This window comes from Leishmania panamensis (genome assembly GCF_000755165.1).
Source record: "Leishmania panamensis strain MHOM/PA/94/PSC-1 chromosome 35 sequence".
NCBI classification, from domain to species: Eukaryota; Euglenozoa; class Kinetoplastea; order Trypanosomatida; family Trypanosomatidae; genus Leishmania; species Leishmania panamensis.
The window spans coordinates 837,700-856,337 of record NC_025882.1 but is presented as its reverse complement, the minus strand read 5'-3'; the positions used below and the strand labels follow the sequence as shown (position 1 = coordinate 856,337).

The 18,638-nt window shown below is 56.8% G+C and overlaps 6 protein-coding genes across 6 annotated transcripts; all 6 read right to left on the bottom strand.

Annotated features, from left to right (window-relative positions):
* Positions 1 to 1,504: 1,504 nt before the first annotated feature.
* Positions 1,505 to 3,031, bottom strand: LPMP_352300 (hypothetical protein; the record flags this gene model as incomplete). Its single annotated transcript, XM_010704865.1, has 1 exon — positions 1,505 to 3,031. The coding sequence occupies one exon, from the start codon at positions 3,029 to 3,031 to the stop codon at positions 1,505 to 1,507; it is 1,527 nt and encodes a 508-aa protein (XP_010703167.1).
* An 858-nt stretch (positions 3,032 to 3,889) lies between these two features.
* On the bottom strand, positions 3,890 to 5,791 carry LPMP_352290 (hypothetical protein; the record flags this gene model as incomplete). The annotated part of the gene is made up of 1 exon (XM_010704864.1): positions 3,890 to 5,791. One exon carries the CDS (start codon positions 5,789 to 5,791, stop codon positions 3,890 to 3,892), a length of 1,902 nt encoding a protein of 633 aa, XP_010703166.1.
* Positions 5,792 to 6,444: 653 nt separating this feature from the next.
* Positions 6,445 to 8,217, bottom strand: LPMP_352280 (hypothetical protein; the record flags this gene model as incomplete). The annotated part of the gene is made up of 1 exon (XM_010704863.1): positions 6,445 to 8,217. The coding sequence occupies one exon, from the start codon at positions 8,215 to 8,217 to the stop codon at positions 6,445 to 6,447; it is 1,773 nt and encodes a 590-aa protein (XP_010703165.1).
* A 2,508-nt stretch (positions 8,218 to 10,725) lies between these two features.
* LPMP_352270 (protein-tyrosine phosphatase 1-like protein) lies at positions 10,726 to 12,282 on the bottom strand (the record flags this gene model as incomplete). The annotated part of the gene is made up of 1 exon (XM_010704862.1): positions 10,726 to 12,282. One exon carries the CDS (start codon positions 12,280 to 12,282, stop codon positions 10,726 to 10,728), a length of 1,557 nt encoding a protein of 518 aa, XP_010703164.1.
* Positions 12,283 to 13,896: 1,614 nt separating this feature from the next.
* LPMP_352260 (S-adenosyl-L-methionine-dependent methyltransferase, putative) lies at positions 13,897 to 16,182 on the bottom strand (the record flags this gene model as incomplete). The annotated part of the gene is made up of 1 exon (XM_010704861.1): positions 13,897 to 16,182. The coding sequence occupies one exon, from the start codon at positions 16,180 to 16,182 to the stop codon at positions 13,897 to 13,899; it is 2,286 nt and encodes a 761-aa protein (XP_010703163.1).
* A 1,078-nt stretch (positions 16,183 to 17,260) lies between these two features.
* Positions 17,261 to 17,650, bottom strand: LPMP_352250 (dynein light chain, putative; the record flags this gene model as incomplete). Its single annotated transcript, XM_010704860.1, has 1 exon — positions 17,261 to 17,650. One exon carries the CDS (start codon positions 17,648 to 17,650, stop codon positions 17,261 to 17,263), a length of 390 nt encoding a protein of 129 aa, XP_010703162.1.
* Between the last annotated feature and the right edge of the window lie 988 nt (positions 17,651 to 18,638).

Sequence of the window (18,638 nt, the reverse complement as noted above, 5' to 3'; positions counted from 1 at the left end):
AGAGGAACAGAAATGGACAGGAGGAAACAACTGGCGCTTTCGGCGGCTACGTAACCAGCTGCCACAGTGCTGATGCACATGTCCATTATCGGAGCAGATATTCACAGCCCTACCTCTTATCCATCTCCTCCACCCCCCCCCCCCCCCCCCCGCTAACTCACACTGACCGCACAAACCTACGTTGAGGGAGAAAGACACGCATGCATCGAGGTGGGCTGCGTGTTGAGAACCGTCGAGTGGGAGGCAAGGTGAGTGAATCTTGAGGGGGAGGTGAAAAGCGGAAGGAGGAGGCTCTTCGTGCTGCCACGCGTATGTAGACACCGAGACGAGCACGGGTTCTTGTTTCATCGTACGTTGTTGTGGTCCCACTGGCGAAAAGCGAACGGCAAAGCCAAGAGCCGCCACTCTGGCAACGCGGCAGCAAGGGGACTGAATAGGAATATTACCATATGCCAACGACGGGGCAGCAAGTATTCGCCAAAAGACATTACGAGCGAATAACTACTTGTATGCGTGTGCGTGGGGGGAGGGGGGAGGGTACGTGAGCGGAAGCCAATTATCGAAAGTGTAAGACATGACCCACAGTGCAAGTTCATTTCAGGCACTCCACCTTCTTGCCCATGCATAGGTGTCTCTTCTCCTCCTCCTCCCCACAGACGCCAACATACGCATGTGCGGCAGCTGGAGGAAAACAACAACAAAAAGAGAGAAGCGAAAATGGCAACGAGCAAAAACACACACACACACACAAAAGGCACGCGTCGGTGCTACAGATGGGCGAAGCGCATCAACCCGCACACGCACACACGCGAGCAAAAAGAGAATGAGAGAGAAACAAGTGGGAGGGAGGGGAAGGAAAAAGCCCAAGAGAAGCGTGCGGGACAAGGAGTCAGCAGAAGGAGCGTACAGCACGAGCCCGTTCTTCACGTACCGTGACGGACAAAGGAGAAGCGGATAGGAGAGGTACTGACGGAGGAGGCTATAATGGATCCCTCCAGTTTGCATGCGATGTGAACGTTAGAAAGCGAACCAAAGCACTGAAAAAGGACAGCGACAGCGAAGCAAACAAACGATGTAGGCGCCAACAACACGCTAATAGAGAGGAGAGCCAACATGACAACACACCCCACGCAACGAAGACGCCCCGAACTACGCACACACGCACACTCTCGGTAAAAAATGTCGTCACACCTTGGGGGCCCACTGGCTAAAGCAACGAGAGAGCGAAGAGGGCGGAGGGGCAATGGGTGGCGGAGCGGAAACAAACCAATCGCGTAGGTAAAGATAGAGACAACGTAAAAGACAAGAAGGAAGAAAAAACGACAACGCTGGAATTGACAGTGGGGCACGATTGTGGACCACAGCAGTTGCCTCCAATAAGCATACAAAGTGAAAGCAGAAAAGCAGAGCATATCTTTCTCTTGATTGATGGTTCGAAGTCAGCTCAGCTACGGTGCCGTCGCGGCTTTCACCCCTTTTGAGCAGCATACGTCGTGGCTGTTGCTTACACCGGTGGCAGGGCGTTGTTATTCGTGCCGTTCGCGTCCGCGGCGTAGATGGCGGCGTACAGCTCCGGGTCTGACTCACGCAGCGCATCGGGGCACTCCGCAAAACACACGAACACCGTCGTCACAGCGCTATCCACGGGCACAAAAAAGAGTGAATGCACCATCGCTGCTACGCAGAACACGAGCACGCCAATCGGCCACGACCTGGAGACTACGCCAGCGATCAGCGCATAGAGCAGAGAAATGGCGAAGAGGAACATGTTGAGCGTCGGCGCCAGGAGGCAGTCGTTGAAGTAGGCGGCAAAGAAGCACTGCTTGCACAGTGCGAAGGTCCGCTTTGCACCTTCGATGTAGCCGCAGCCGTAGATCGCGACGTGCACGAACGCGTAGCGGTTGAGGTATTCGACAATGCTCTGAAGGCATCGCAACATACACTCCAGCAAGCAACGCAGGAAGCCATTCTCGTAGTCGCTGCCGGAGCTCTCAACCAGCCAGCGAATAAACTGAATGATGGCAACCACGAGGGAACCAAAGCAGATGGAGCCAAAGCTCGTCGTTATGGCGCGCTTAAAAGAGGCCAGCGTGGGGTTGCGCGGCATGTTGTTCGAGCCGGCAAAGTACCACGTCGCCACCAGACCGGAGCTCGTCACATGCATGACGTTCGGCATCACCTGCGACACCCACATTAAGGAGAAGACGAGCACGGCAATCACAAATCCGTAGCCGCCGTTGGCCGTTTCCTTGTAGAAGCGGTCGATCGGCGCCGCCACACCGTAGCCCCAGAGCACGACGTAACCGAGCGTCACCACGCACAAAACAAGGTTCAGCACAAACGTGGACTTGTAAGTGCTGATCAGCTTCGCCGATGTTCGCAGCAGCGCGGCCGCGAATGGGATGCGATCGCGGACGAGGAAGAACCAGACAGCCTGAAAGATCGTACAGATGACCATGAGAAGGCCAACGATAATGTTGAGCCGCAAGAACGCCGCCACGGCAGAGGCCAAAAACATTAAAATCGTCATTATGTTCGCAACGTAGATCATCTGGACTGGAATGCGCTGCGCGACGATGAGCAACGCAGAGGAGCTGATCACGGAGGCACCGGCAGACAGGAGACACGCAATTACGATCCACATCAGTCTAGGCCCACTCGCCGAACTGAACGGAGACCTCCCGCTCGTATCAGGGTCGAAGCGGTACGTGGCGAGTTGCACAATGCTCCATGCAATCGAAAAGAGCACAAATATGGCAAACACGATGCTGGCCCACACGTCCTTGAAGCCCCGAATGCGGAAGCGACTGAGCCTCGGTGCCTCAGCTGCATTCGACGTCACCTCGGGGTAAAGCAGGGTACCGTCTGCTGGTGTTCCACTAAACTGCTCGTAGTTGACATCTGCCGGTGGATAATAGTTGAAGTTGGAGGTATACTCATCTCCTCCCCTTATGGGAATGCCCGCATCCGTTGACGTCAGGCCCTTGCCGAGCTTCCCGTTACCCTGCTTATCAGTGTAAACCTTACTCATCTTCTTGACAAGAGAGGCAGAAGAAGAAAGCGAAAGGGGTCGCGTGTGGCGAGAAAAAAGTGAGGAAATACGTTGCAGCGAGCGTGCCGCGCCAGGTGAAGTGAGGTTGGATTGAAAAAGAGGGTGATCCGCGTTTTCTCTTTCTGCTAAAGTTGCCTAAGAGAAATGGAGATAGAGCGAGAAACGGTGGGGGAGGGAGAGGGGGGCTCTGTGGCTGATGGGATGGCTGCTACCTACCGTGCTGATTCCTACCGTCGCTGCTAAGTGGGCACTCGAGTGTCTGACAATCGTGCTTCAATTGGTTGCTGCGCTCAAGCCCGCACACGTGGACGTGCGGCATGATGACAAAGCAGAGAGACGGAGAGGATGGTATAGAACGGGAGATGGGGCGAGAGCAAAAAAAAAAACATGATGATGGAAAGCAACCAGTGATGAGGGGCGGTGAATGAAGACGGTGCACTGACGCTGTCTTTGTGTCTCCTCCACTTCTGTCTGTGGGTCTCCACACCCACCCCACTCTCTTGCAGAAACGGCGTAAAAGAGACTATAGAGAGAGAAGGGAGCGGTTCACCAGGGGGAGGCTGGAAGGCGTAAGACGATGCTACAGCGCCACTGTCCTTGTTCGACACTTTCGTGAATGTAGCTTGCACCTCTTAAGTGCAAAGGGCCGAGTGTGTCTCAATCGTCTACACGTACATATATGCGTTACCTACACACGCTAATGCCTATTACGTCGACAGCCTCCTTGCTACATAGGAAACAAAGGAGATCAAAGAAGAAGAAGCCACAAGTATTTCATTTTTGCGCGCTTCTTAGCAGACGGACACAGATGAGCGCGGCAGTAGAAGCTCATCTACTTCAGCCACTACCAGTCGCATCCTCGCACCAGCTAAGAGCTGTGTCAGTGGTCAGCCCAACGCTGACAGTCGCCGCATTCGTTCGCCTCTGCTTCTGCGGCCGTAGCGCCACTCTGGTGGTGGAGGCTGAAGGGCAGCCGTCCCCACCTACCAGCGGCTCAGCTCCGCGCTTTTTCCCTGCCCTGTGGTTCGCCGCTGCTCGACTAGCCCTTTCAACAGCGTGCATGAGAAAGCGCTCAGAATCAGCACCGCCGGCTTCAGCATGCACTCGCTTCATTGTCCTCTTTGCTGCCTTGTCGCGCGGACGCACGTGCACGCCTCGCTTCCCCCCTTTGCCCAGTCGTTTGCGCTCCCACAGTCGTAGTTTTCGTGCAAGCGCTCTGGCACCTCGATCTACGAAAGCGTTGTCACGTACACTTGTTGAAACACGAGCCACCGCCTTCTGTTCAGTGCCGGGAGAGGGGGACGAGGCCACCTGCACCCATGCGCTTTGAACAGCACTACGTTGACGCCGTTGTTGCAATTCCGGGCCGGCGCTAGCACGACGTCGTGCCGTGCGCACGAACGCAGCGGCCTCACTGTACATGTTTACCTTGTCCTGGCCGGCGAGTACGCCAAACAAGGCGTGTACGTCAACAAGAGACCGAGTGCGCAGCAGCGCTGCATCGGTCGCCATGACACCATGCGCGGCGCGACTGCAGGTGTGTACGAGCTGGCGCCGCAAAGCAGAAGAAGGGCCGCCGTAGCTCAGGACAGTGCGCAGAAAGTGCGTGCGGCCCACAGCACCAGAGTGGCTGGCGTTGAGTGAGCTGAGCAGGTGGCGGATCAGGGCGTATGTCTTCATGAATGCCTGCTCATCCACGCCGGAGACGTCGCCACACAGCGTGTTCCAACCACGACCCCGTTGTGACGCACTTCCTGCTACGCGCACGTCGACGTTTCCGTTGTCACCGTTGGCGCCCTCGCTCCTGCCCATCACCTGCGGGTGGAGTGATGCCAAGATGGTGGCATACGAGATCCAGACGGCGCACCGACTGTCTCCCTTCGGCAATTTTAGAGAAGGGTGCACGTCATTGATAAATATGTCTCGCAACACCGAGTTGCTAACTCGGCTGCCGGCTGCCGTATCGTTCGCTGTGCCTACGCTCCCGCTAGCCGCTGCTAACCACCACGACAGATCCAGCAGAAGAGTCTGATGGGGAAGGAGGAGGCTATCGAGGTGACAGCGAGTTGGTCGCTCCGCCCATGACAGCAACAGAGATGGAGCCCCGAGCGAAAGGGCGATGAGGCTAGCACGGTGCAGTGGTGAGACTGTTCGAGTGGTTCTCGACACGGAGCCGCGCGCCACGCTAGCGACTGGTGCCTCGGTGCACACCTCGGCACAGCGCTGCCAGCTCTCATAGACAACTAGGTCGCCACGCGTATACGGAGCCAAGAAGGCCGCTGTGACGACGAAAGGGCTGCTGATAGACGGCCTGGTGAGCCTGGCACTGGGTTTCAGTGACGCAGAGAATTCACCGTGAGCGATCCACATGTTGATCTCCGCCGCGTCCTCGGCTGCTTGACGAAGTCGTCGATCAGCTTCCCAGGCGCACCACGCCAACTTTTGCACGGTTCGACTACGACGGGGCGCCGCTGCCGCTGCCTCACCTGTCGCGGCGTCCCGTGTCGTCACAGCCCCGCCCTCCTGCGATGCACATGTGCTGCTGGTGGTGCGGCTGCCGCTAACACTGTCGGTAGCCACAGAAACGGTAGACGGGGTGGGAATGCGGACGAGGAGGGCGATGAGCTGAACGGCCGACCGCGAGGCAGTGTCCACCAGAAATGCTTGCATGGCCTGGCGAAGGTCAGCCTGGCGAGTTGCCGTGCTGATGGCGGCGTGGTCGTAGAAGAGAGCCTCCATGTTGTGGAGTGGGGACTATGAAAGGAGAGAGACCGGGAATGGAACCCTGCTGCAGAGACATTCCCTTCATTCCGCTGCTTCTGAAATTTGGAAGCAGCGGAGGAGAAGGGAGGGAGGGGGAGAAGAGTGCAGAAAATGAGTCGACAAAGCGCCCAGCAGTGAGGGCAGCGTCATGAGCGACCGGTGCTACAGCGACAACAAGAGTAGCAGCAACAGCGAAAGGAAGTGTCAGTGTCGACAACGAGGGTCCAGCTGATGAGAATCGCTGAAAACGGTAACGAAAGAAATTTACGAGCGAAGACAAACACGAGGTGCACAAGCGGTGCCGACAAGCATCTCAGCTCCTATGCAGGGACATGCATAATCAAGCAGCTTCCTTTCTCCTCTCAATGCTATCGGGCAGAGATGTCTTGCGGAGTGTGCGCTTATTATATGTGCCTCTGCAGATGTATGTTTGCATTTCGGGGGAGGGGGTGCGGAGAGGGCCGCAACACCCTCGCACTGTCTTTCCTCTCTGCTGTGCTCAATTTCTCCCTTCCGCACCACCCCCTACGTCTTGCGGTTCGTCCGTGATGACGGCGGTAGCGAAAAAGTGATAGCGAGGCAAAGGAGAGTGAGCGGCGCTACTGAGAAAAGTACGGTGGAGGTGGAGGTTACTTGAAGGGTGGGAGGGGGAATGCATTAGCCGCCTTGACAAGCTTGTTTAGGTGCTTGCGCTCTTTTTTGCGCATCCCCTTCGCCATCCCCCACAGGTCAGCTGGGGGTTGATGGCGTTGCACCTTCTGGGGATTTACCTGCTGCAGCTGCAGTGCCTGAAGCAGTGCCTCTACCCGTGACTGCTTGTCTTGTCTCTGCCCGGCTTGGTGACGATGCCGCTCGCGCGTCAGCAGCGTGTCGTAGGACTTCCTCCACGTGGCCACAGCGGCCTCCAGCCGTTGTTCTGCAGCCTGGGTTGCTTCTACTTTCTCGCGGCGGCTCGCTGCAGCGCTGCGCACGACGTCCATGAATCGTGTGTGAGCCGCGACAAGCACTGCCTTGGGTTCCTGCGGAGTCACATCATTAGGGAGTAGCATCTCGTTTGAGCCGTCCTCGTTTCCCCTCTTCTTATTTGTGCGCTGCGTGCGCAGGGCCTCCCTCTCGGCCTCGCCTACTTCGTCCGTTGCTTCCGCAGCAGTGCGCATAAGGCTGAGCTTCTTCTCAACCACCGCTCGCAGCTTAGCAAGCTGTTGGTGCTGATCGGAGGTCAGCACGTCGACGTTAGCGCGTACCCCATCCTCAGCGCAGCGGTCCTCTCCCGACTCTCCGACTGCCGTCCTCAAAAGTGTCGAGCGATAATTTGACTTCCTCCGCTGCTCTTGGTGCAGCCGCTCTTGCATGACGAATTGGGCGTAGGCTACCACATCGCGCACATCGGGTGCAATACCTCTCTCGACGACTTCAGCAAGCTGCTCGGTCTCAGCCACCTTTGGGTTTTGCCTTGCACCCTTTCGTTGCGTGCTGCCGCGAGGGCCAGGGGAGGCATTGACTTGCTGTGCAACCGCTGCACCAGCAACGGGGATGGAGGGTGGTTCTGCATTGCCGGTGCGGCCATCGCGCTGCAGTACTACGTGTGTCATGAGCTTCTGCACGCACTTGTGAAAGTCTTCGTTGAAGCCGCTAGCCACGGTGGTGGGTGGGCAGTTGCTTCGGTCGTAAATCGCACGTCCCGGCGCGCTGGGGAGATGCTGAAGGAGGTCGAGGAGAAGCTCCGATGGTGGTGTAGGTGTGGTAGCCGCTTGCATCGCGCGTCGATGAATATCGTCCCATCCTCGTTTCTCCAAGCGAGCGCGTGCTTTCGAGACTTCGCGCACGTCACATTCTGCTTCAAGACTGCAGGTATTCGTGTCATCTAGCTGCGCGTGGCAATGCGACGCACTCCCCTCCTGGGCACCCGTGAGTATTGCTTCCGCCTCTTCCGCTTGTTGCACGGCACCATCGCTATCTGCCGCGACAGTCGCCGCCGTCCTTGCGAGCGATGCCACCTTTCTTACTTGCGCTAAGTCCAGCGAGACACGAAGCGGGTCACTTTGCATCACGTACCCGCAGCGGCCGTCCCCATCCTCTTCTCCAGTCTCATCATCGGCGTCCGTCTCCTCGTCCTCCTCCATGTTTCGACCGAGCGCCGACCTCTGAATCTCATCCTCTGGCGCCGTGGTGGCTCTGTTCAGCGGTGGAAACGGGTACTGAGGCATAGTTGCAAGCTCGAGAAGCTGCTGCTGTTGCCGCGAAGCGGTGCTTACATATCTACTACCAGGCCGTGGAAGAAAACCTGTCCGCACCGCAATGGGACGCGTTGCCGAGCCCTCATCGCACCCTTCGCCACCCTGCGCCATATCCTCACCCCTTGCGGGTACACGAGGTACCCCTGCACACATGTCGTTGCTCATTGGCGGCGGCGCCGATGCTTTGTCAGTGGAGGAAGAGGAGGAGCCCGGAGAGGATGGTGAGGAAGCGACAGCGTTACCGTGTCCGCCATCCTCATCATCCGATATTGGGGAGACGTTAGAGTCGCGCGGCCGCTTTAGCCCCGCTTGTGTCATCGACATGGTCCCTACGGCATCGTTGTATCTAGCCTCGTCACTGCCCAGTCCCAGCACCTCTTGGCACATGTCCATTGCTAACCGAGGCGCACTCGATTGAAGGAGAGGCGGTGATGACGAGGATGGGAACACGTGCTGCCACGACAGGTTCGCGGTAGCGGTGGCGGGGTAATTCCGCTCATTCGCTTCTCCCGCAGGATGACTGATTAAGGTGATGACAGACGGGGGTCGCTGCAGAGAGAGTGTTGGTGAGGGCCTAGTGGCCAAGTGCCACGACGATGACTGTGGTATGTGCTCTGAAGACGAGGGGTGACCGCTGGTAGCGGTGTCAGCTGTTGTTTTGTTGCTTGTTTGGTTTCGGATCTTCAGCAATGCAGCTGCTGCTGCCGCGGCGGATGCGGCGGCAGCAGCTGGCGATGGTGATGATGCCGACGACGATTGCGGCGGCGCTGCGTACGCGCGAGGGCGTGGAAGGGAGGGTGAGTCGTCTCTATACGTCTGCGGCAGACCCTTGGCAGTGAAAGCCGTTGTGGTGGTGGCGCTGCCGAAGTACGCATCATTCCTCGGGGTGGACACACATACCTGCGAGCATCCCAAGTTTAGGGATGACGCGTGTCGGTGTACGCCTGTCATGGCTTGCTCACGCGTCGCTTGTGCGCGCGGGGAGGTCTGCGTCGGTCGCGACGGATCCGGTGGACGTGCGCTACTTCGGAGGCTGATGAGCCGCTTGGTGGCCTTCTCAGCTGCGGAGGCCGCCGTGGTTGTGTCAGTGGTAGGGGCTGGCGAGCCTCCTAGCGCCGGTGGTATATACTGTCTGCGTTTTCTATCCATTGTAGATCAGTGCGTGTGTGTGTGTTGCACTACCGCTCTAGTCGTCAGTAAGGGGGCCTATACAGCGTTCCTACTTTTACGGAGGCAAGTCGATTGCGTCCGCTCTCGCCTCTTCCTTCGCTTTTTTTTTCTCTCTGGTGCCTTTCCCCCCTTTCTCAGCTTTTTTGCCCTGTTTTAGGATGCGGTGCTGGCGATGTGGTGGCCGGTGGATGTCGAAGGCGTGTATGAGAGGCGCAGAATTTTCAGACGAGTTGAAGGGAAGGTGACCTGCAAATCTTTACAAGAGTTCCCGTTTATTTTTGAAGTCACTGTCACGGCTGTGTGCAGCAGCGAAGACAGACGCGCACTCCCCTACCCATGGCACACCAGCATTGTGGCTTGGTGGTGGTGGTGGTGAGACAGGGGTTATAAGACTGTGCTCCTAGAACGAGGAGGAGAGGGGGCTAAGCCTGTCACCTCCCTCTCCTTGCTCTATCTATTCCCTTTATGTTGCCTTCGAGAAAGTCAAGGATGAATGGTTTCCCGCTGTCTCGGTCTGACAACGCAGTACGAGGTGCTGCATGAGCGCTTGTAGGCTTGTTTGTGGTCACGTCTTCTCTTTATTCGCATTCGCGAGCGTTTCTTTTCTTCTTCTGTTGCCGCCAACGTTGTCCGAGCGGTGTCGCATACACCCCCCTTCTCCTCCGCCCTGCACGCCTTCCGCGAGGTCATGAGGGTTGGGTGCTTGCGTGGAAGCGTTTGGGAGATGGACGACCGTCCACGCGAAAGCCATCGAAAAGGAAGCAAAAAAAAAACGAAAAAGAGGTGACCGCCTACACTGCAGGAACACGCGCACACAAACCAGTCCACAGCGAGTGCATTGATAGCAAGACCGGGAGGGGGCAGAAAGGGGCCCCCGATGTCACCTCCCTAGGCGTGATCCCCCACACGTGCGTGCCTTCGCGCGCTCCTCACTCGAGAGGTTTCATCACCGACCGATCTGGGTTCACGCACGTTGACGTGACGAAGCACAGTTTACATTAAGGAGAAAGGGAGAGTCGCTCTGTGCACGGGAAGGGGTAGAAGGAGGGGGTGAGGTGGCTCATCACGGTCCCGCCGACTCCGAGACGTGTGGCGCACAGAACTCGCCCATCTTAATATGGTGTGTCCTAGGTTTGCCCAATAAAGCGAGGCGAGCTAACACACTGCGCTGTGTCATGTCCTTGAGCCTACGCTTTCTCAATTAGCCAAGCCCCTAAGCGGCGATCACGTTTCCCTCATCACAGTCAGGGAACACCAACAGCAAGGCCACACTCAATCTCGAGATGCACGTACACCTTATTCAAGGGTGGGCAAGGAACCACGAGGAGAGTTGCTTTAGACCTCTCCGTCCAGATCGCGTCCTTGTGAAGATTACCGGCAACACCCTTGTTTTCACAGCTCCTGCGAAGGAAGCGTCTTCTCCTCCCCCCAACACACCCATGCAGCCATCGGAGCCGATCACTCAATTGTCCTTCATCCTCCTTCTGCTTTTTTGGTTTGTTCTTACCGTTTCGCCAACCGGGCCTCGAGGAGCGCCTTTTGCTTTGCCTCCATCCACCGCATATTATACATGTCCGCTCGTGGCTGCATGCATGCGCTGAACTTGCGCACGTCTATCCCCAAGTGCTGCAGCACGATCATGTAGAGAAACATGTACTGCTCCACGCGCTGCACCATGCCAAAGCGAGCCTTGCGCATGTCTGCCACGATGCGCCGGATACTTGTATTTGCCAGCAACCCCGCCTCCATCAGCTTGATGGCCGTGTAGGCACCGATGAGGGTGCCGGTACGGCCAATGCCAGCACTGCAGTGCACAAAGACTGGAGGCGTGAGTTTGCCAGCTCTCGTGTCACTTCTGGTGCTGTTGGCGTTGCTGGTGGTGATGGGGTTGCGGGGGGCGTTCTCCAGCCCAGCCACTGACTCACGGGGGGCCGATGGGGCCACTACATACTGCTGAATGATCTTCAAGAGCTCCTCGAAAGAGTCGGTGCTGTCGGGAACGCCGCGGTCAGGCCAGCCCACATACTGATACATAACGATCTTGTGTGCGCGCGCCGTCGACGTGGCCGAGGGTCGTATGTAGAATGGTCTTCGTACAAGTTCGTGTGTGGCGTCGTACGTATATGGGTCCTCCTGGTCCTTGTACACACACATGTTGCCGAACGACTCGATCCTGCCAACGGGCGCGCTGTCGGCTGGCCAGTACCGGTCTGCCTTCACAAAGCCTGTCTCTTCCACCTCTGTCAACATCAGCACCAGGGTCACCTCGCAGCTGTAGATGACGGAGAGGAAGTCATCGATGCACTCCTGCACCGGCGCCTGCGAGGCCACAAAGACAGGCTCCACCCTCATATCCACCACGTTGGCGTTGATGTAACATTGTGGACGCCTCTTGGTGGCGCAGCCGGTGGTGGGCTCTTCGTTACCCTCGATTTCTTTCGCTAAGGCGCCGCTACGCAGTGTGCTCAAGAGCCGCTTCTCTGCAGCTTTCCACACATTCTGTGCTGTGGAGGTGAGGGACTTAATCGACGACGACGCCAATGACATGGAAGGTGGACAGCCGGACGTGGGGAGTCGTGGATTGCCCGTCGTCGGCGGCACGGATTCCGAGCACGCTGGAGGGAAGATCGTCTCCTCGTTGGCGAGTACGTTGATGTAGCGGTTCTTCGCTGGATTGGCGTTGGAGGTGGTAAAGTTGTACATCCGCGGGTTCATGGTTCTCGCCTCGATAGCGGCAAACTCCTCCTCAATCAGGTCGAACTGCTCCTCGATTGACAACTTGTACATGTTGAACTTTGGGTTGCGCTCCTTCTGAGAACACGATGCATTGGTGAGGGGCTCAGCCGTGCTGGTGCTGCTGCCGAGATCGTTGTTATTGTAAGAGAGATTGGCGCTACCGGAGACATCGACGTCGCCGCTCTGCATCTTCAAGGACGGCTGTGTAAGTGCTACGGTTGCCGCTGCAGTCAGCGACGACAAGTTGGGAAGCTCACTGCCGCTGCTTGAGGGGCTTTCAGACAGCAAGATCGGCTGAATAACACACGAGTCGTTATTGCTCATTTCCCCTCTATGCCATACGCCTGCCCCTCGTGTGAGTACAACGGTGCAAGGACGAGCCCACGCAGCGCGCAGAGACAGACGTGTGTATGGAAAAACGAGGAAGAAACAATATTCAATGATCGCCACGCAAGCAGCGCGAGCGTTGTCTACTGCACAACTTATGAGAAAAACAAACTGATCAATAGTGGGGTGGGGGAGTTGAGCAGGCTTTTACAAGACCAAGTTGGCTGCTTGTTACGATGTGAAGATGGTAAGTGTTTGAGCGCGAGAACTCGCCTCACCTACCTCGTGCGCAAGAGATGGTGGTGACTACCCACAACACCAAACGGTGTAGAGGAGAGGAAGGAAACGACGTACACACCAAGGAGGGTAGGCCGAGAGAGAAATCGAGGAACACAGCGGTGGTGATCGTACACGATCAAGCGACATCTAACAACGCTCAAAGAAAACCAGGCAACAACAACAAAAAAGAGGGGATACTTTTTTTTCGCACTCAGCAGTGGCCCGGGAGAAGGGGTGGATGGGTAGGAAAGGGACAGCAACAAGAAAAAGCAACCGACATGTGTTCTGCTGGCACGTTTTGAACAGCGCTCACACACCTACACACAGAGAGAGAGAGAGAGTAGGGTAGGGTAGGAATAAGAGAGAGGACAAGATGCGAAGAGCGAGACACTACGGCCCAACAACGCGCCGAAAGAGGGGGGGGGGGAGGAAACGCAAATACACCAGTACGTGGCGAGAGAGCCGGTTCGAGTAGGAAAATGAGGGGAGGAAACTGCCGTTGGCAGTTTTAGCTCTAAATAGTGAAGCAAAGAGAAAAAATGAGCGCAGCAAGAAGGCACAGTGAAGGGGTTGAGAACAGTGGGGGATTTGGAATGCGGAGGCGTCGAAGATGGTCTTGTTCGCTGTCATTCGCGCGGTTTACCTGTGTCTCACTGCGTCAATTAAAGGAAGCGAAGGAGACGAGCAAAGGCGTGGGTATGCTGTCGACCCATTAGATCATGCAGTGAGCAGCAGCTGACCCTAAGACAAAAAGCGAGAGGAAAGCGCAGATAAAGAGTAGTCGAGAGGGCAGAGCCGTGTATTCAGGTGTTAGTGAGCACGTCTTTGTGTGAGCAACCTACCTACCCCAGATGAGGAGGGGGAGGAAGGAGGGGCGAAGGGAAAAAGGGAGGACTTGGAGCCGGCGCACATTGTCCTTATCAGACCACATGTGCACACTGAAACAATATGCTTACCTGCAAAACAAGAGCTGACGGCCTATCGGTGCAAACAAGGAGTGCTCCATAGTTTGATGCATGCGAGTGAGCCCTCCGCTTCATTGGGAGGGCTTTCCTTCTCTCCTTGCCACCCTTATTCTAATACGCTTTCCCTTTTTCTTTCTTCTGTCTTACGTATGTTAGAGGCGATTTATTCCACAGCTAAAAAGAAAAAAAGGGATGCTCTTCTAGCGGCTGAACCGCCGTTGACATGAGTACTACACCTCCCCTCCCCCCCCCAAGCAGAGACGCGCCTGCGCGTGGTCTGCAGATCTCGATGGCTGCGTATCGTCCTCGCACAGGTGACAAAGGGGTGTGGCAAATTTCAGTCCTTGTACGCACCTCGCTTCCTTTCTCACCCGTCGTCTTCGTTTTCCGCATTTGGACTCTCCGTCGAGGCTACCGGCTCTTCGCCGAGACGCAGCTGCACACCCTCCAGGTCCTCGTGGTTTATGAGGAGCTGAATGCGCGAGTGAGCGCGCAGGGCAACCGAGTAGAATACTCCACCCAGCGCCTTGGGTGCCTCAATCTCCAACAGGAAGGCGCCAATCGACAAGCCCTCAAGTCTTCTGCGCAGCTGCGTATCCTCGACGCTTTCGAGCAGCTTTTCCTTCAGCTTTCCACCACTCACAATCATATCCTGAATGAGAGTGACAGGGACGCGTACGAGGCGTGAGGAACGGCGCATCAGCTTTGCGAAGAGGAGCGCAGACTCGCTCGTGATGCGCCAGCCCTTGTCCAGAGACTCAAACGCAATAACGCGCAGCCCGGCAGAGACGATGATGACATTGTCCTTTTTGTGCCGCAGCACGTGCGCGGCCATGCGAGAGACAATGCTGCATACCGAGCCAGGAGACAACCGCAGGTCGCGCTCGCCCTGGGCGGTGCGCACAAACAGAAATTGCATGGGAAACTGCGGGACGTCGTAAAAGTCGCTGATAACGCGCTGGATCTCCGCCGGTGCGCCAACATACTGGGGCGGCAAAGACATGGGCTTGGTCGGCTTAGGCGTAGTGGTCAACTCCGCCTCCAGCCCATCGCCACTGGCGTCCGCTGTTGCCGCCGCGTCGTCGGCACTGGTGACGTGCGTCTCCTTTTCGCACTTTGGAGGAGCAGTACTGCCGATGGTGATTGCCTGCCCTGTAGCTGCCTCCACCGCGTTATCTGCTGTGGCGCCTTTCTCCTCCACCTTGAGCACCTTGAGCTTCTTCAGCCGGAACTCGCTCACCTTGTCGAGTACAGCCACAAAGAAGCCTCCACCTTTGCAGTGGGTAGGGAAGAGACGCATGCACAGCGACAAGTCCAGAGCATCGACGGCGGTGGAGCTGTACCCACCGGGGGTGTGGGGTGGAAACAGCGCCTCGTGCATGTTGCCCTCCGGGGCTGCGAACACGCGTCCGCTGGCATCCGTGACCGTCCACGTTGTCATGCCAGGAGCACACACAAGCCGCGGCAGCAGTGGTCTGGCGTCCACGAGGCGAAGGGCACCACGAGTGCGGTGCACAATTTGCGTTACCACCGCCTCGTTCTCGACAGGGTTCAGCGAGCACGTGCTGTAGACTAGGCGACCGCCGACACGAAGAAGGTGACACGCCCGCAGCGCAATCTCGATCTGTAGCTTCTGCAGGTTAATGGCCTCCCTGGGAGACCAGATCTTGAAAATGTGTGGCGCCTTGCGCAGCGTGCCGTCGCCGGAGCACACAACATCGCAGAGGATCTTGTCGAAGCGAAGCACCTCAGCACCGGCCGCCGCCGCCTTGTCCGCATCACCGGGCTGAGGCTGCAGCGGCAGCTCGGGAAAGTAACGTGCATCGTGGTTTGTAAAGATGGCGAAAGGAAAGAGTAGGCGAAGCCGCTTCACCTGGTGTACTAGCATGTTGGCCCGCTTCGTGTCCAGCTCGTTGGCGATCACGAGGCCATCGCTGTCGTACTGGAAGGGGAATGGCGACGCGTCGGACTCAAAGGGCACGACCTTGTGGCGCCCAAGCGCCACCAGCATCTGGGCTGTCTTGGAGCCTGGGGATGCGCACATGTCCAGGCAGACATCGTTTGGCTGGATGTCGAGCAGAAACGGCGGAATCATCGAGACCTCTTCCTGTCGGTTGATCGTGCCGAGAGCCGTCTGCCGAATCAAGTACTGCCGCAATGGCTGCATTTCGGGACGCTTACGGAACTCCGTCTTGTCCGCGAGGATTCTCCAGCCCATGCCAGCGATCGGGTACCACGAGATCGGCTCCACAAGTGACAGGTCGAGAGACTCCATGTAGGCCCGCACCTGAGAGGCGAGGGGATCAGTGTCGTTAATCCAGAAAGTTGTCAGCAGCGGCGTGCGGAATAGCACCATCTCCTTAATCCACAGCGATGCGGCAGCATCCGCAGATACTTCCTGCGCAGCAGCGCTCGAAGAAGCCGACGAGGTGCAGGCGTCAGTCGAGGTCGGATACACGGCGCGAGCTACCATACGGCCTAGCTGCTGCAATGTGTTGTAGTACCTGTCAAACGACTCGTTCACAACACGCCGCATCTTGGCTTGATGCGGCGTACCTACCCAGTCGCCATTCTCGTCGTACGTTGTCGTCACCGACAGTATTTCGCGCCGATTCTTTCCAAAGGCCTTGAGCTTGCGCTTTGGTGCCGGCATTTGCTTCTCCGATCACTGCGTGCTTTTTTTTTTCGTCTATGCAGATGGATTTGTTCGGTGCGGGTGTGCGTTTTTGTTGACACGATTATAAGGCAAACGCTCACTGCCTTTGCCGCCGCTCGCACAACGCGATCAAGTCCGTCTTTGTAGCCGCGCTGGGAGACAAATGGGAATGGGAAGCGCACGTGAGGGGGGGGGGCCGGGGCCGGGGCGCGGCAAAGAATCCCTCCTCGTAGGCACCCAGCCCAGAGCGAGGGGTGAAGCAAAGAGGCAGTACGAACGAGAAAGTAGTTGCATAGGAAAGGGCAGAATAATACTGCGACGATGACAGTGCCAGAGACAGCCAGCTGCTGTCCCACGCAGACGCTGTCCAGTACCCACGAGAGGCTCACGAGGGAGAGCGAGACCAATTCGCCACCTAAGTTACAACTTTCGCCCCCCCCCCCATCACGTAAAGCACGCAGTGGACAGCGCCATGTGAGGTCCCTGGCAGCGACACCCACCCACCTACCCACCCACACACACACACACACGCACACCTCCCACAATAGTTGATCTCCCACTGTTGTCCCTGTGGTTGAAAAATCGATGTTTTGTAGATGATAGTCAACTGAAACGAATGTCAAACAAGGAAGAAAAGGTGCAGGATGTCTCTGTGCGTGCTTGTGTGCGCGCGTGCGTGCATTGTGGAGCGTGGCAGGGATCGAAGAGACTCTCACCAGCCCCGGAGACCCACCCGAAGAGAACTGCGAGACACTGCATCAAGCCGCCAAGAACCATACGCACATGAGCATCCGACACACGTACGGAGACACAAACAAAAGCTGTACATCAAACTGAGAAGACTTACGCGCTGCGAGAGAACAGGATAGGAAGAGGGGGGAGAGCGTCGTGCGTTGGTAAACAGAATGCACGAAGCATCTCTCTGGGAAGGGCGCCACCGCAGTCTTCACACACAACAGGGCTTGCCACCTCCTCCAGAACCCTAGGCATTCTTTTTGGGGTCTCCGGTGTCTCACCCCTCGTCTCTTTTGCTTTCTATTGAGCGCTAGCAGGCCTTCAGCTTTCTCCGTTTCTATTACTCCACCGTGGCGGCTTCATTTTCAGCAATATCGTGCGGCCGATCCGGTGGACCAGAGCGCATGGCTAAGAAGTACACACCGTTGATCTTCATGTTGATGAGCGTGTTATCGTCATTGGTGATGTTAGCGCCGAAGTGTTTGCCTACAATGACATGCCAGGTGCCGCCGTATGTGTCGTCAAGTCGACGCTTCAATTTCACCGCTACATCTTTGTAGGTGTGTTCGGCCGGCATGAAGTCGAGCACCGCCTGCGCGTGTTCTGCCATCTCCCCCGTGAGCGCCCGGTTCGTGTCGTGCTGGAGAATTTCGATCAGCCGCTCCGGACGTTCGATCTTATTCGCCTCGTTCTTATTCAGCTCAACATCGTAGTCCTCCTCGTCCGCCATTGCGATGGCACTGCGCTCCTCTTGTTTGGTGGGAAGGCTGAGAAAGGGGGGCCCAGCGTATAGAGGCAAGGGAGGGAGCACACAATGCAGAACGCCACAAATGACTTCTTTGCAGGGGAGGGAGGGAGGGGGGCGTAAGTACACAAGTCTTCGAGGCGGCCAAGGAGGCCAGGATCATTCAATGCGAGTGTGTAGCCGAATGATCACCCGTTTACACTCCCCCGGAGTGGGTAGCTGTGTGAAAGCGGGGACTTGTATTTAGGTGATCCGCTGAAGCGCTGTGTACCTGTATTTCCCCCCAAGAAGCATGTGAGTGACCTGCTCGATGAGACAAGCATAACGGAGCTATCAGAGAGAGAGAGCCAGAGGGCGGAGTGGCGGGTCATGACATGGTACAGAGAGGAGCGGCGGTGTGGTGTATCATCTGTTAAACACCCCGATAATGGAGATGCAATACTGAAACTTGAATTAACTTTTGTGTTGTGGCAGTGCATAGAAGCATCACTTTCCCTACAGAGTGAAGGAACAGCCTTGCCAAGGAGAGTAAGGGCCAGCATCACCCACCAGAATACACCCGCACATCGGTTGGCGTTGAACGCCACCTCACCCGCTCCTTCCGTTATGTCAATACACCTCGATTTTCGTTTCCTGGCATTATCAAAGCACCCAGAAGTTGCGTTCGAGACAGCACGTTAACCTTCACTACAACTCATGGCAACCACAAGTCACCAAACAAGATAATAGCGATACTTAAAAGACGAGTTAGCCGTTTACACACGCATTCATAGCAGATCTTGGTTACTTGAATCAGCGCGTGTCGTCAGCGACCGTGTCCGGTAACGGAGATACATTGCATTGTTGGAATCATCACAGCGCGGTGCAGCCAGCGCACTCGCAACGCAGGGCCGGCGGTGTCTCTCGTATCTTCGCTGTGCATGAATCGTCCCGCCTACGGTGCACATGTGCGGCACGGGATTATAACAGCGTC